Genomic DNA, 14,360 nt, shown 5'->3' with positions numbered 1-14,360 from the left:
TGCACGTTTGAATGGTTTCCTCCCTCAACTGTTTGCATTTGTTCTCCACCTTGGCTTCATAAACTTGTCGGCTGCGCGAAGACAGGCCGGCCAAACGTGCAGGCACTTTACATGGGCCAAGCGACGCGTGGTTATCTAAGCAGTCTCCTTGGGATGCCACTTTTGGTCACCGGTTATCGTGAAAAGCTATTTTTATCTTAAGTTTTTCACCTTATTTTCCGATTCTTTATTCTAGTGACCAGTCAAAGAAAGGAGAATAACGTATACAACATGCATAGCTTCGGGCCTGAATGCCTTTTCTTTCAAATGTGTTCGTTTCCAATTGGAAACTCTGCCATGTCTACTGTTCTTCGGCATTCTTTGCACAAACATTACGCGCTTTTAGCTCTGATAATGATGGTGCCTAGTAGGCATTGCATAACAGTGGTTTTGTGCAAAGGTTGACAAGTGCGACCATCAAGGCTTGTCAGGCCGGAAGGCCAACAGGGCGGCTAATGAGTGGGGGTGCGCCCACGCGGCTGGCGGCGGTGCCGGGCCCATTGACAGGTCCGTTTGTCTGCCGCGCTCGACATCCGGTGACACCTGGGGAGGCCGCCGATGGGCCGATGATATGCGGCACGCTGCGCGCCCGACGTCGTCGGTCAATAGACGGCGGCAATGGACGCCGCCCAGCCACTATATTCAGCCGCATGCCTTTACGCCATGCACAGCATACAGGACCGCGCATAAGACATGCATACCGGCCGACGAGTTTGTCAGAGCCGTGGCGGAGCTCATTTCTCCATACCATTCTCTGCGAGAAGGGAGCGAAGAGAATAAAGGGGAATAATTTTAATGGTTTATGAATCTTTCACGAAACTTACGAGTTGTGCTCTAATGACACCTTTCTCATAACTCATGTTTGGCCAGCGATCCATTGTCAAATGACCTTCGGAAAATTTTCCATTCACTGTTCAATATCCATCATTCGGCAATCAATAAAGCATCCCCACCACTCGTGGCTGTACTTTGCTCTTCGTTATCAATGCTAGCTGTTTATACTCTTTGCGAAAGCGAGATTCAGGTCAAGCAATTCTCAGCGATATCGAAAAAATATTTTCGTTGACATAATCGCGGTTGACGCAGCCGGAACACTGGTACCTATGATAACCGTCTTTAGTTGTTTGGCCTTGCAAAATGCAAGCTAAGTGGTACTTACGTGACACGAACGGTAAAACAAGTCTGGTATCACGAAACATGAGCGACTGCATGCACAAGTATACTTACAGACGTTAGACATGTTTACCTTCTCATGACTTCATTTGCGTAACATTTAGCGAAGAAGTTTGCGCAGAGATGTGCAATGTATCATGCACACTGCGCATTCACGTTCGCAGTGTGACCTATCTGACCCCACACTGACCTTCAATAACTTATGGTGACCTCCGGATGACCCCTGGTGACCTCTGCCGCACAGGTTCGACGCCCGCGGCCGTCCCAGCGAGCGGGGCCGGTACCTGACCGACGCGCCGTCGGAGGGGGGTCGTGTGCAGCTCTCCTCGTCGCCGTGGGGTCTGAGGGTGTCGGCGCTCCGGGAGCGGGACAGCGGCCTGTACGTGTGCCGCGCAGAGTTCAGCGCCAGCTCCACTCGCACCAGCGTCACCCGGCTGGAGGTCATAGGTGAGCACTGAGTGAGCACATCACCCGGGTGAAGGTCATAGGTGAGAGAGCACCAGCGTCACCCGGCTGGAAGTCATAGGTGAGTACTGAGTGAGCACATCACCCGGGTGAAGGTCATAGGTGAGAGAGCACCAGCGTCACCCGGCTGGAAGTCATAGGTGAGTACTGAGTGAGCAACAGCACCGTCCACGGGAGAACGGGACAGCAAAGGAGCAGGTGTGAGCATTTCAGGTATTGTAATATGTGTAAGAACTTTTCAAATGTTTCTCAGGGCTGGAACATTATCCTCCAGCTAGCATGCTGAAACATCTAGGTCTGCGCGATGAACTTTGATTTTGTTACGCCTTGTATCACCATGTATCACAGTCTGCATGTATAGGAGGACGGAGGTCAGGGCCAGCGGCACCTCTGCGCTTCCCGAAGCCTCCGCCCCGTCGCGACACCTCTGCCCCTGCCCGGCACCTCCCTCCGATCTTTCCGACACCTCGATTATACCGTGGCACCTCCTCTGCCCCTACCGCGGCACCTCCATTCCACCGTAGCACCTCCGCCGTCCCGCCGCGGCCCACCTATCGATCAGCGGCCGTTAGCTCGCAGCCCTCCGCAGAGGTTTGCCGCCGCTCGACGGCTTCCCGCCCTCGTTAGTGAGCCTCCTTACGTCTGTTTTGGCTTACGTTTAACAAAACACATTTGTTTACGCAGCGTTAAAATGGCGTGAGCTCGACAGCCACTCCCCACTTCTAACATTAAATGGGAAATGTCTACTTTGAGCGATATAAATGCAAGAAAACAGGTTATCAAGCTTCGTGGATCGAATCTGGAATCAGTTAAGCTGAAAATGTAATCACATTGTTAGTATTTTTAATGATGTCGTTAAAGTGACGTAGTAAGCGAGGTGAAAAAAACGCCAGCTGCTGCTCATGAAGGGGTAAATAAGTAAAACGACTACACGCATACAGTGTATACGTTACTGTTAACGTGCAGGGTACGTGTGTAACAGCTGGGCCGGTGCGATGAAATGACGGTCATCTACAGGGTGCATGGGCTGCTGTACAAAAGTAAGACATGGAAGAGAAAAAGGAACATACCAATCGAAGCGTCTTTTTAAAAGAAAACATCAATCTAAGGGTATCTAAAGAAGTAAAACACCGATATGTGAATTGTTAACCCTCGCCCCGTTGGGGGGGCCATTTTGGACCCCCCCTTTGGTTTTTCCTGAATAGCAAGAAAATGGCGGCGCGCAGCGCCGCCAAATTTTCAATACCTTCCCGGGCATCAGTTTGACACCTTCACACCAAATTTCAAATCTTAGGTCACCTTAGGTCAGGAGTTATTGAGGTCAAACTGAGGTCATGTTCGAGCAAAAATGAGCAAAAAACATGCAATCTTGAAACGCTCACCAAATCTACAGTTATCAAGCAATTTCAAAGTTCTTTATATGGTCTAGTAGACAAAAAGCGGCGCTACAAAACTGCTATCTCAGATTTTCAAAATTTTGGGTTTATGACCCCAAAAATTCAAAAAATTGATTTTTTTAGAAAACTAAAAATAAATCCAAAATTTTTCCGAATTTCGAAAAAAACCGGAATATTTGTGATAGTCCCTGCGCTCTTCTATATACATACCAAATTTCAGATCGATATCTCGTTTTTGGCCAAGTTATAGCGAAAAAAACTGTTCAAAAATGATGACGTCAAATTTTTTAACTCAATTTTTAGCGATTCTAGACCACGTACGGCAAAACAAAGACCACCATTGAACTCCCCGTGACGAGCTGCATCGATTCGATACCAATTTTATGCAAAAATATTAATTTTGAAATTTGACCTAATTTGACCTGACCTTGACCTGATCTTGAGCTGACCTTGACCAAAACGTGACCTAAGCTGGCTCCAAAGGCTGCCTGACCCATATAATCGCATTTGTCATGTAAAATGGACCATAAAACATGTATCACACGACACTTTCATATTGTGACCCCCCAGTGACCTGACCCCTGTGACCTGACCTGGTATCAGTGACCTCAAATAGCAAAATATGTGTTTGAAGAACATTTCCCCATCGATGATTTTCAATGAAATGCATTTTACTCGATTTTACAACGCATTTCTTGAAATGCCTGTAAAGGGTGAAAATTGGACCTTTGACCTGACCTGTGACGTCATCGGTTTGACCTAGGTCAATAAAATTGGGTCACAAGGTAGTTCCCTGATAGGGCTATCCAACACCGTTTGCCGCTTGTCGCTAGGTTGCGTGGTTCTCGAGATCTTAGGGGGGCAAATGCCCCCCCCCCAACAGGGCGCGTTGCTCGGCACTCGGCAGAGCCCAACGGGGCGCGGGTTAAGACGTGTTAACTGTTTAACTTTATCCAGGCTGTGCTGGACGATAATGCACGTTACAGGAAATAGAGGTGAAAGTCACGTTTGATGGCTTATTAACCCGCGCCCTGCTGGGGGTGGGGGGTGTTTGAACACCCCCCTTGTGGTTTTTCGCGAATATCTCAAAAAACGGATCAATTCTACACATGCTGTGAAAATTTCAGACCAAGGTCATTCAAGGTCAGGTCACCAGGTCACTTGAAGTGACCTCACCTCATAAAAAGTTTCAATGTCTGTCATAGCTACACCGAGTGACCGATCGCTCTGAAACTTTCAGCGATTGCTAAGAGCAATAGCATGTACAAAATGTATATCTCAGAATTTTGATATCGATGACCTAAGGTCAGGTCAATTTTGCGACCTCCCCATTATAAGTCAATGGGAGAAAATTGAAATGCGCCTCTTTTGGACGAAAGACATTATAAACACTCCCAAACACCGAATTACAAGTGGTTTAGACACACTGAACGTGAAAATGGTGTCCGTGACCATTGTTTATGCCCTGAGGTCATCTTAGGTCACGAATGGTATCTAACAGTTTTTCGCAAATAACTTTCGATAGAGGCATGCTAGAGCGATGAAATCGCCTTAGATGTGTTCAGATCGACGATACGGATCGACTGATATGCAACATGACCCTTTCCGGTCAGGTCATGACCTTGACCTGAGGTCAAATTTTCAAGTTGACCTTTCAAGGTCAAAGTATAGTTCATTCGATGCGTCTTGACGAGAGGAACACGATGCCGGTAAAAGTAAGCTCGTACGGGGCTTGGGTCAAAAGTTATTGCAGAAAAACTGTTTCCGAAAAAATCGGCTATTTTTGCAGTTTTTGCCCCCTGCAGGCAAAACCGTTGACGTTAGGTCAAATCTGAGAGAATTATTCAGAAAAGGCGTTAATAGGGCTATCGAATGCGCTTTTCCGCGGCGCTGTAGCTCTATTGGTTCCCGAGTTATGCGTTGGCTTCTTGGAAAATTTCGACATTCGACCTGGAAATCGGCGAAATTTTGCCTTCAATGACCTCTGGTGACCTGACCTTTGACCTGACCAAAAAATTGACCGAAGTGATTTCGTCATTATTTTTGACGCTCTTTCGAACGCCGCCTTCCGCGTATCGCTACGTGGCCCAGGAGCCGAGTTACAAGGGGGGGGGTGTTCAAACACCCCCCCCCCCCCAGCAGGGCGTGGAAATCCAGGACCCCCAGCCGGGCGCGGGTTAATTCGTGTTCTGTAGTCTGCACATAGTTTTCGAAGCTTTTCAAATTATTTCATACCTGTAATGTTTTCGAAGATTGCGTTTTTACTTTAAATGTAACTTTTTATGTACGTTAATTATTTGGATTACCCTCCGAGTAAGCTCGTCAAATCACTGGCCCTGCATCATCCCACCGTCTTCTGTCACCCCACCGTCTTGAATAGCCCCTCCTGTCCTGCACCACCCCACTGCACTGTCCTATGTCACCCCCACTGTCCTGTATCACCCACCGTCCCGTATCACCTGACCGTCCTCTGCTGCCCCCCCCCCCCCATACCGTCCTGTATGACCCCACCGTCTTGAATAGCCCCTTGTCCTGTGTCACCTCATTCGTCCTGTGTCAACCCGACACGGCAGTCGCCGACAATGGCACCCAGCAGGCATCGATCCGCCTGTCGCACGTCCATGGCCTTCTTAGGAAAAATGCCGCCAGCAGCGGACACTGATTCGCTTTGAAGTTTCCGGGGCTTACGTTGAACAGCGAATGTATTGGCTGCAATTATGCCTGCCTACAGTTTCTCTGTTTCTCTATGGTAACTTTTGTTTCTTCAAACCATCGAAGATAGCTTACCTCACCTAAAACAGACGCAAGTACCTATTTTACATGCACAAAAGCTGGCGTATTGAGGTAATGGGTACCTACATAAGAGCAGGGGTGTCATTCATAGATCTTCATCAATCCAACAGTAGGTATTTCACAATATTTAAAATTCGTAAAAATTGGTACTGCATAATCTACATGTATGAAACGGACGTGATCAGTTTATGAACAGCTGCCCTCTCCTACCCCTCCAACTCCCTATCCGACCCTCCAGTTGCCCTGCAATCCCTCCAGCTTAATTTCCCGTCGTCCTTTCAGCTGCGGGCCTGTAGCCCTAAGTCGCTCGGTGCCATCAATCGCTACATATATTGGGCTGACCGCTATATTTCATAGTCGACCAGCCCCGTCTCTGTCGACTTCAGCGGCACGTGGCTCAGTCCGCGCGTGGCGGCGGCATAAGGCGTGTCGACCTAACCCGGGGGGCGTGTCGGCGGCATAAGGAGTGTCGGTATAACACAGACGGTGGCATGGGGCCTTGTCGGTATCACGGGGACGTTGTCGGTATCACGGGGATGTGTCGGTATCACGAGGTGGTGTTATTATCATGGAGGTATGCCAGTGTCATGTGACTTTGTCGGTATCACATAGCTTTGTGCATATCAAGGGACCGTGCCGGCATAATGTGCTTTTGTCAGTATCACAGGGCTGCGCCGGTATCACGGGACCGTGTCGGTATCACAGGGGCCGTGCCACCATCATGTCTCAAGTCGTTGTGGAGCTTGGAGATCGGTCACACGAGCTCTGATCGAATGGATTGGAATGGCCAGAGCAGTGCTTTGTGTTACATAATGAGCTTACACTGTGCCGATGGTGCCATTTGATTGATAGTTATCGTTTCATTATGCGACGTAATGGGCTTTTATTAGTAATTGTTATATTAGTGTATGCCTGTATGCACTTCCAAGGTTAAATTTTGCTACGAGACCTGCGCAGTATACGGTTATGTATACTAGCAGCAGCCGTCTGCGAATGCCTGTAATTGTAGTGCCACTGCCTACTTGTGTCAGGTCAATTGCCCACTAAATGAACAACTTAGCCGGTAAACTGTATGACTATTCTGGACCTAAGTTGTCTCCTACCGTTACATGGAATGCTAGAAACGTGAAATGTCGGAGTAATTATATGTCTTGATAATGACACGGTTTTAGTTTTATGGCGCTGCTCCGAAGTTCCAGTTGTTGTCATAACATCGAAGATGCACATTCCGCTCGGTTTTCCGAGCACACTTGGGAGACTGTCCGCCCTTGTGACCGACCAGTGACAGTCGGTGACCGATGGCGGTACTCGGTTTTCAGTGCCTCCCGGGGAGCCGGTGATCTTTGACGACCGGCGGTGGGCGGTCGTTAACAGGACGGCGCCCGTTCCCGAGGGACAGCCACTCTTCCTCACGTGTGAGGTCTCCGGAGGTGAGGATATTCTGGCGCCGACCGGACGCCGGAGTCTAGACGGTCCCCACTCCTATCAGGGTTCCACATACTGCCTCCAATGTCGGCCCACCATGTTCGGTATCTCTACTCTATGCATAGGCACGGCGGGTTATGAAAGACATCTACCTATAGTTTGATTTTTTATTTCAGAAGTTTGCACTGGTGGGGTATAGCGGGCTTGTGCCTGCCCTTATCTACCGCTAAACCAACGTAAAGCCAATGAATAAATATGGATGTTTATTCATACGCAGCGGCGCCGGGGCACGGGGATTTGGGTTCGTTGCAGGGTTGGATTTAAAGTCTCTCAATAAATTCTGGCCGAAGCCCTTTGACCTATGCAGCCTCGCGGCAAAGTTCAGAACTACCATGCGCTTGGTCGGACAAGCAGCATCAGCTGAGTCTCGATCTTATGCTAACCCAAGATTCTTACAGATAACCAGCCTGTGATAACCAGCCCCACCCTAACTTTTTTACCGACGCTCGTGAATGGGCGCTGTGCCGGCGGTGGCCGGTCGCGCCGAGCGCAGTGTGCTGACCGCTCGGTGTGCTGTTCTGCAGGCCATCCGCCGCCGGAGCTGACGTGGACGCTGGACGGCCGCCGGCTGGAGGGCGGCCGTCGCTCCGTGTCCGGCTCCGGGGCGGTACAGGCCGAGCTGGCGCTGCCGGCCGTCCGGCGCCGCCAGCAGGGTGCCGAGCTGCGCTGTACGGCCGCCAACACCAACCTGACCGGCGCGCCGTGGACGGCCGTGCGCCTGGAGCTGCTGCTGGCGCCGCTGACCGTGCAGCTGACCGGGCTGCCGGCGGCTGCCAGCGCCGGCAGCACCCACCAGCCGAGCTGCCGGGCGGCGGGTGCCCGGCCGGCGGCGCACATCAGCTGGACGCTGGACGGCGCGCCCGTCACCTCCGGCACCGTGCAGAAGGTGAGGGGTCGGCACTGCTGCGCCGAACCGTGCACTATTGGGAGGGCACCTCTCTGCTAGGGCTACCACAACCACTGTTGTGTACGTTTTTGTCCTGTCGTGTGAAGTCTAGGCTTGTTTGCTTATGGGAAGCGATCCATGTGGATTCATGGTCACTCGTCTGTCAGTCGGGTAGGGGCTCTGCAGCAGCAGACTGTTCCGGCCGGCACCACTCTTGGCCTTACAACCCACGGGTCTTTCGTAGCGCTGATGGTGGCTGACGAGGCTGGCCTGCGTTTGCGTCTGATTAAGAGCCCCAGCTTTCCACTGGGTCGTACCCTGCAGGCTGCAGCCTGGTTCAGCTGAGGTGCCCGCCGGCAGGTCTCCTCTGACGGGAACGTGACGACCAGCTCCCTGACGCTGACGGTGCCCCGAACCAGCGAGCCGCTGCGACTCAGCTGCAGCGCGTGGAACCCGCAGCTGCCCCACAGCGAGCCCATCTCTGACTCCAGGCAGCTGGCCGTCCACTGTGAGTACTGTGAGATGGCTGTGGTGCAGCTGTGAGATGACTGTGGGGCCATTGTGAGACGACTGTGAGCCCACTGTGAGCCTGCACAACTGTGAGACTACTGTGAGGCAACTGTGAGACGACCGTGAGTACCGTGAGTCTATTGTGAGACGACTGTGAGTACTGTGAGACTCCTGTGAGGTCACTGTGTACTGTGCGCCGGCTGGTCATCCATTTGGCCAGAATATGTAGCGAGTCAGACGGCTGATCGTCTACTGCTTTAGTATGCGACCCTAGACGACTTCCTAGTCGTCCGCGGTGCATAAATACCGATTTCAGGTAGCTGGTATCTGGTGATTCACTTAAGTGCCAACACTAAGGTGGGCCTCAGTCAAATTTAAAGAAACAGTCAACCTACATATAGTTATGTGCGACACGACGCTTCCTAGCCTCGATGTAAAGACTCCATGTTGTGGAACGACTCCTTGGGTAAGTGGATTGTTCAAAGAACTAGAGACATCTACAGACTACATACCCTTACTAATGGGCGTGTCACGTTTCAACTAGCGCGAGCAATGACGTTTAATAGATCTTCATAAACCACTTCTGGGTTTCTCATTAGGAAATGGTTGGCTAAACCAGGAATGGATAAATAGGTATGAATTAGAGTGGACCAGGAGCAGCCGAAACAGTTGCTTACATAGGTACCGACTTCCTTATTTTTCGAATGCTGAGGCCTCTTGCACCAAACTACCTACCTAGATAAATTCCGATTTTACCTAAATTCTCTTGCACCTAACTACCTACCAAAAAACGCTACCGTGAAAATTTACCTAGAAATTCTACCGAGCGGCATCGGAACTTACCAGTTGTTAAAGTCCGACCGGCTGTTTTCCTCTTGCACCGAAAGCCGGAAAGAAGTACTCGCGGAGGAATTTTTGACGATTTGACGGTAAATCGGGCTTCCAAAATAACTAGCAAAACCTTGGGTAAAATGATTCAATTAGTGACATTAGGCACAATACATGATAGTCCACGGGTACTTTTATGTAAATTAGGCATTACAAAATGTTTCGACAATGATAAATCAATGTTTTATGGGTGAATAATGATATAATTGACCAAATGCTCCATCGGTTCACAGAGGTGCTTCTCCGTACCAAGGCGATAAACCTCCGTAGCAGAACAGCCAGGTTGAAGACTCACTCGTTGCCATGGAAACGAAGCTTATTTGTTCAAGTAATTTAATATCAAAATAACTTCTATCGGTAGTTACGTAAATGAAAAATGATTTCCTAATACCAAAATGTATATTAATAAAAACAATATACATTTAATTGTTTTCTTTAGTTACTATTTGTTTGAGCCCACAAATAATTCGTCGCCAAACAGCCAATCAAAACAAATTCTAAAAACGCGAGCTGTCAAATTTACCTAGGTAGGTAGGTAGGATGGTGCAAGAGAAGCTACCGCCGTAGGTAGTTTTACTAGGTAGGTATTTTGCCGATTCTACCTAGCTAGGTATTTTGGTGCAAGAGGCCTCTGTTCTGCTTTGGAATATAATATAACTTCTTGAAAATGAGGTCTTGCGAACCAGCCATCCAGTTGCCTTACGTCATGGTCTGCTAAGTAATACCATAGGATATGTGGGATAGCACGCCCCTTAGACTCCATAAATTTTTCGAGGTTTTGGAAATTCAAGTGCTACTATATAGGAAGAAGGAAGAAGGGAGAAGGCTGTTTCCTCCTTACCAGCTCATGAAAAGCTCATGCAAACTTAGGAAATAGCATTGGTGCCAAAAACAAGCGGCTATAAATGCAAATGAAATCCCTAGTTAACCCGCGAGTTGCTGGGGGGGGGGGGGCGTTAAACGCCCCCACTTTTTTCGACGGGCCATAGCATAAAAACGGCGCGCCGTGCAGGCGCGCCAAATTTTGGGTACCTGTAGGGAATTGATTGAAGTGTATTGTGACAAAGTTTCAAAAAAATCGGTCGGAAAATTTTTGAGATATCGAAGTTTTAGTGACGTCATGATTTCTGACTTTTCGACCAAAAACGGCATATGTTCAAAAAATCATATAAAATCACAGAATAGACGTACAGACATGCCGTAAACGCCATTAGACTGCCAATACCATGAACAATCGAATGGTTATCTTCGATTATTGATTATCGTTCCGCTTTTTCCAAAATCTTGAACTGAATCTTGGCAATTTTTCGTGACTTCTTCACGACCATGATACATGCATTTCTTAAATTGAACTTTTTGAGCCAAACACGTACACATATGATAAAATGAAAGTCGCCATCGTATTCTACGCCCCAAATTACCCATAAAACATGTGTAAGGGCAAAATTGAGCGCGTCAGAGAGTGTGTGGAGCGGCGGGCCGGAGAACCAGAGTGCGCGTTAGGCCAGTCCGCCGTATGTTTGCCTCCGGCGGGAAAGGCGTGCCCGCCGGGTGAAAGGCAGCGGCTGGCCGGCACCTGGGACTCGCGGGCCCGTCTCTCGGGGCATTTGCCAGTGCGGTGTCGTCGGGGCAACATCTTTCGGTAAGCGATCTTTTCCATCCCCCCTAAATTAACGCCGCAGCGCCCAGGCGCTGCGGAAGTCCCCGACAAATGTCCTGGATTTCATTTGGCTTTCCGACCCGCCGCAAATAGCGGTGGGCACTCCCGTTTATATCCAGGACAGTCCCGTCTAAATTATATTCATCGGCGCGGCGCGTGGGCTAAATGAGTGAGCGGTTGAAAGTGTGATGTGTGCTGTGTGCGTGAGCGATGGAAGTTGAGGAGTGATCATTTTATCCCGCAAATCTAAAATACATAGAGTTCGGAATGTGAGCGAAATCTTTCAATGGGGTAAAGGCAGATGCCGGGCTGATACACGGTGAACGTGAACGAACAATCATACGGGCCGCTCAGTTTAATACACCCGGGTGGCAGGCGGGCATTGTAGAGTAACTTTGGTTAACGTAATGTCTGTACATGGGGGGGGAACCAATAAAAGGTTGCAGGTTCCGATGCGTGAAACCCCTACATAAAAATGGTGCACCGCGGCCGGGAAACCTTTCCCATCGGAGGTCCGGACGCCCGAAGTGATCCTCCCGCGGCGACACTCGGGGGGTCTCCGTAATTCCGCTCCCCGGCATCAGTGCATATATTCGGTTCCTGGGTGTACTTGCCGCTTCCGGGCACATGGCCAGTGCCGGCGTTCATCATGCGCAACGGGAGGTCTGTGCTGCCCGGGGTAAACAATCCCGTATCACTCCTGTTGTCGTAGTGTAGTCTGTCCATGGGGAGGTCAGGTCGGAGCCCGGGTGGCGCTAAAGCGGGATCCAAGGACATGAGGTGGGCGGCGATTTCCGCTCCTTTGGAGATGCTTACCGGTCGTGCTGTTCTTACCTTTGGCTTCAATATCTTGTGTAAATCATTGCTTCCGTACTTTTCGTCACGTTCACACGCGTGAATCAGTCCAATTAAGGGGGGAATGGGGGGACAATTTGCCACCGCAATAATGAGAGATGAGGGCAGTCGGTTCGCGCGAGACCGTCGGAGATCGGGGATGAGATCGACGGCGTTCGGCGGTGCGGAAGAGTTCGGTCGGGCGAAATGGAATCCGCTTGTACGCGAGAGGAGTGCTCGCGTCGTCGTCGGTCGCGTGCGAGCGTGCAGGTTCGCCCGTTCGGCGGAATCATAGAGTCCGGTGACGAGCCGTCACCGCTGGTAGTGATGGCAACGAGGAGGTCGTCACCGGTGAGTACCGAAGGCCGCGAAATACCCCGGTATTTCAGTGTTACATGTGTGGGCGTGTGATTGGATAGTTTGGTGTATGTACAGGTATGTTACGGTTGGTGTGATTGAGTTAGTGCGAACAAGGGCATGTATGGTCACGAAAAGATGCGGAAAATTGAATTTTATGTATATCATTTGTCATCAATTTGCTTTCATCATTAGTACCTAATCAATTTACCTTCATTCATACACCTGATTTAAATATGTAGCAAATTGCTTGTGCCGTCTGCCATTCACGCCTCATAATGAGACCATAGAGGCTTTAGACATTTCCTGCGATTGCCTGAACAATCGCTTAGACCATAGTGCATTATATCTATAGTCTTAAGTGCAGTGCATCTTTGCTGTGCATATTAATTGTATCTTAAGATATTAACAGGAATGTCCATGGTTTTACGGGATATATAGGCATAATCGGTGCAGTGGATCGGGGAAATTACGGTTGGTGTTTTTGAGCGGGGTTTTTAAGCGGGGATGACGATCCCTCCCGTAAAGCCGTGCACCTAGTGCACCTTGTGGCGCTGACGAGTTGCCATTAGGACGGTACCGAGGCTGTACGTAGCTTAACGCGGGCAAGCTTAGCTCGGCAGCAAAGCCCTAATCAATTATTATCTCCACCTCGTGCCGAAAGGAGCCTTGCATTCAGGCAGCAACCTTTAGATCTCCCATGCAAGTTGTCACTTGCAAATTGCCGGGAAAACTGTCATAAGTGTGGTCCGAGGGTTTTGCTCATAGTTGATGACCCTGGAACCGTTTCAATGGATTCGTGTGATCCCCATTCATCAGCTAACTTATGTGGTACGCAAAGGCAGTGCAACAATGAATTATAAAATCAAGACGTCTGCAGGTCCAAGAGCACGGCTCATCCCAAAATACCCCTGTTAGGGATGTTAGTGGGCCGAGAAGTGTACGTTACGGAATGAGTCGCATTTCCACGAAAGATCTAATGTCCGTCGAGCTTCGTCAATTTTCCCGTCAATTTTCAATTTTGTCGTCAATTCAGGGAAGTGATAAAATCTTACGGTTCATTGCAGTTTCTTTTGACGCAAAACGTACCTAAAACGTCTCGTCAAATCTTCAATATTATGTTCAAAGTAGTTAATTCCCTCGTTTAATCCATGCATTTTCGCGTTGTCATTTCCTTGTTTAAAACGTGGTAGCGATAACTCAACTAAATTCAGTCACGGACCAGAAACAAGTTCTGAACAGCTTTGGTTCCAGGTTTAATGGCAACACTTATTAAAGCAGAAATTCTTGAATGGAGCGCTGAGTGCTCATTTTAATGTGCCCGCATTTAAATTCCGATGCATAAGTTGGTATTTCCAATATTAAAATTACAGATTATAATTAAATTCATTTAGTAATAACGGAAGAACCCAGTGCCTCTGAACCATTTCATACCGATTCAGTGAGACGGTATATCTTGAACTATTTTCGGTTTTGCATTGACAAATAATCCGAGGAAATTAATTTCTCAGGATTTTTCAATCCTCTGTAAAATCCTGTCACGCACAGATCATCGTCAAGTGGAACCTAAATCATCGCTGAAGTAATTAAATTTGTTCTGTATATAGACGAGCAAAACATGTGTTTATTGGCATTTGCGCTTCTCGAGAGAGGGCCTCTATGTAGTTGGATTTTAATGAGGATATTGGAAAGAGCACCTTAAAATGCACACTCGAGGCAAATGCAATTAAAATCCAGGTGGCGCAGATTCTATCCGTCGCGACCGCACACGTCATATTCGAGCCTCCAACCGAAGCTGACGCGGCGGGAGGTGACACAAAGCCCTAGTTGTTGAGCCGACTCCGTTCGGGACTGCGCTCCAGCAAATTCAGCA

The 14,360-nt window shown here is 49.0% G+C and overlaps 1 protein-coding gene across 1 annotated transcript in view; it reads left to right on the top strand.

Annotated features, from left to right (window-relative positions):
• LOC122372738 (synaptogenesis protein syg-2-like) overlaps window positions 1-14,360 on the top strand; it is a 69,796-nt gene that overhangs the window by 4,578 nt on the left and 50,858 nt on the right. The window contains exons 3-6 of the mRNA XM_043350270.1: window positions 1,457-1,659; window positions 7,187-7,297; window positions 7,877-8,238; window positions 8,599-8,746. Coding sequence (XP_043206205.1) covers window positions 1,457-1,659; window positions 7,187-7,297; window positions 7,877-8,238; window positions 8,599-8,746 — 824 coding nt within the window. The remainder of the gene's footprint in view (window positions 1-1,456; window positions 1,660-7,186; window positions 7,298-7,876; window positions 8,239-8,598; window positions 8,747-14,360) is intronic.

The sequence above is a fragment of the Amphibalanus amphitrite genome, unplaced genomic scaffold (assembly GCF_019059575.1).
Source record: "Amphibalanus amphitrite isolate SeventyFive unplaced genomic scaffold, NRLGWU_Aamphi_draft 001394F_arrow, whole genome shotgun sequence".
Lineage (NCBI taxonomy): Eukaryota > Metazoa > Arthropoda > Thecostraca > Balanomorpha > Balanidae > Amphibalanus > Amphibalanus amphitrite.
The sequence above is the reverse complement of the archived record's forward strand: the minus strand, read 5'-3'. Positions and strand labels throughout refer to the sequence as shown.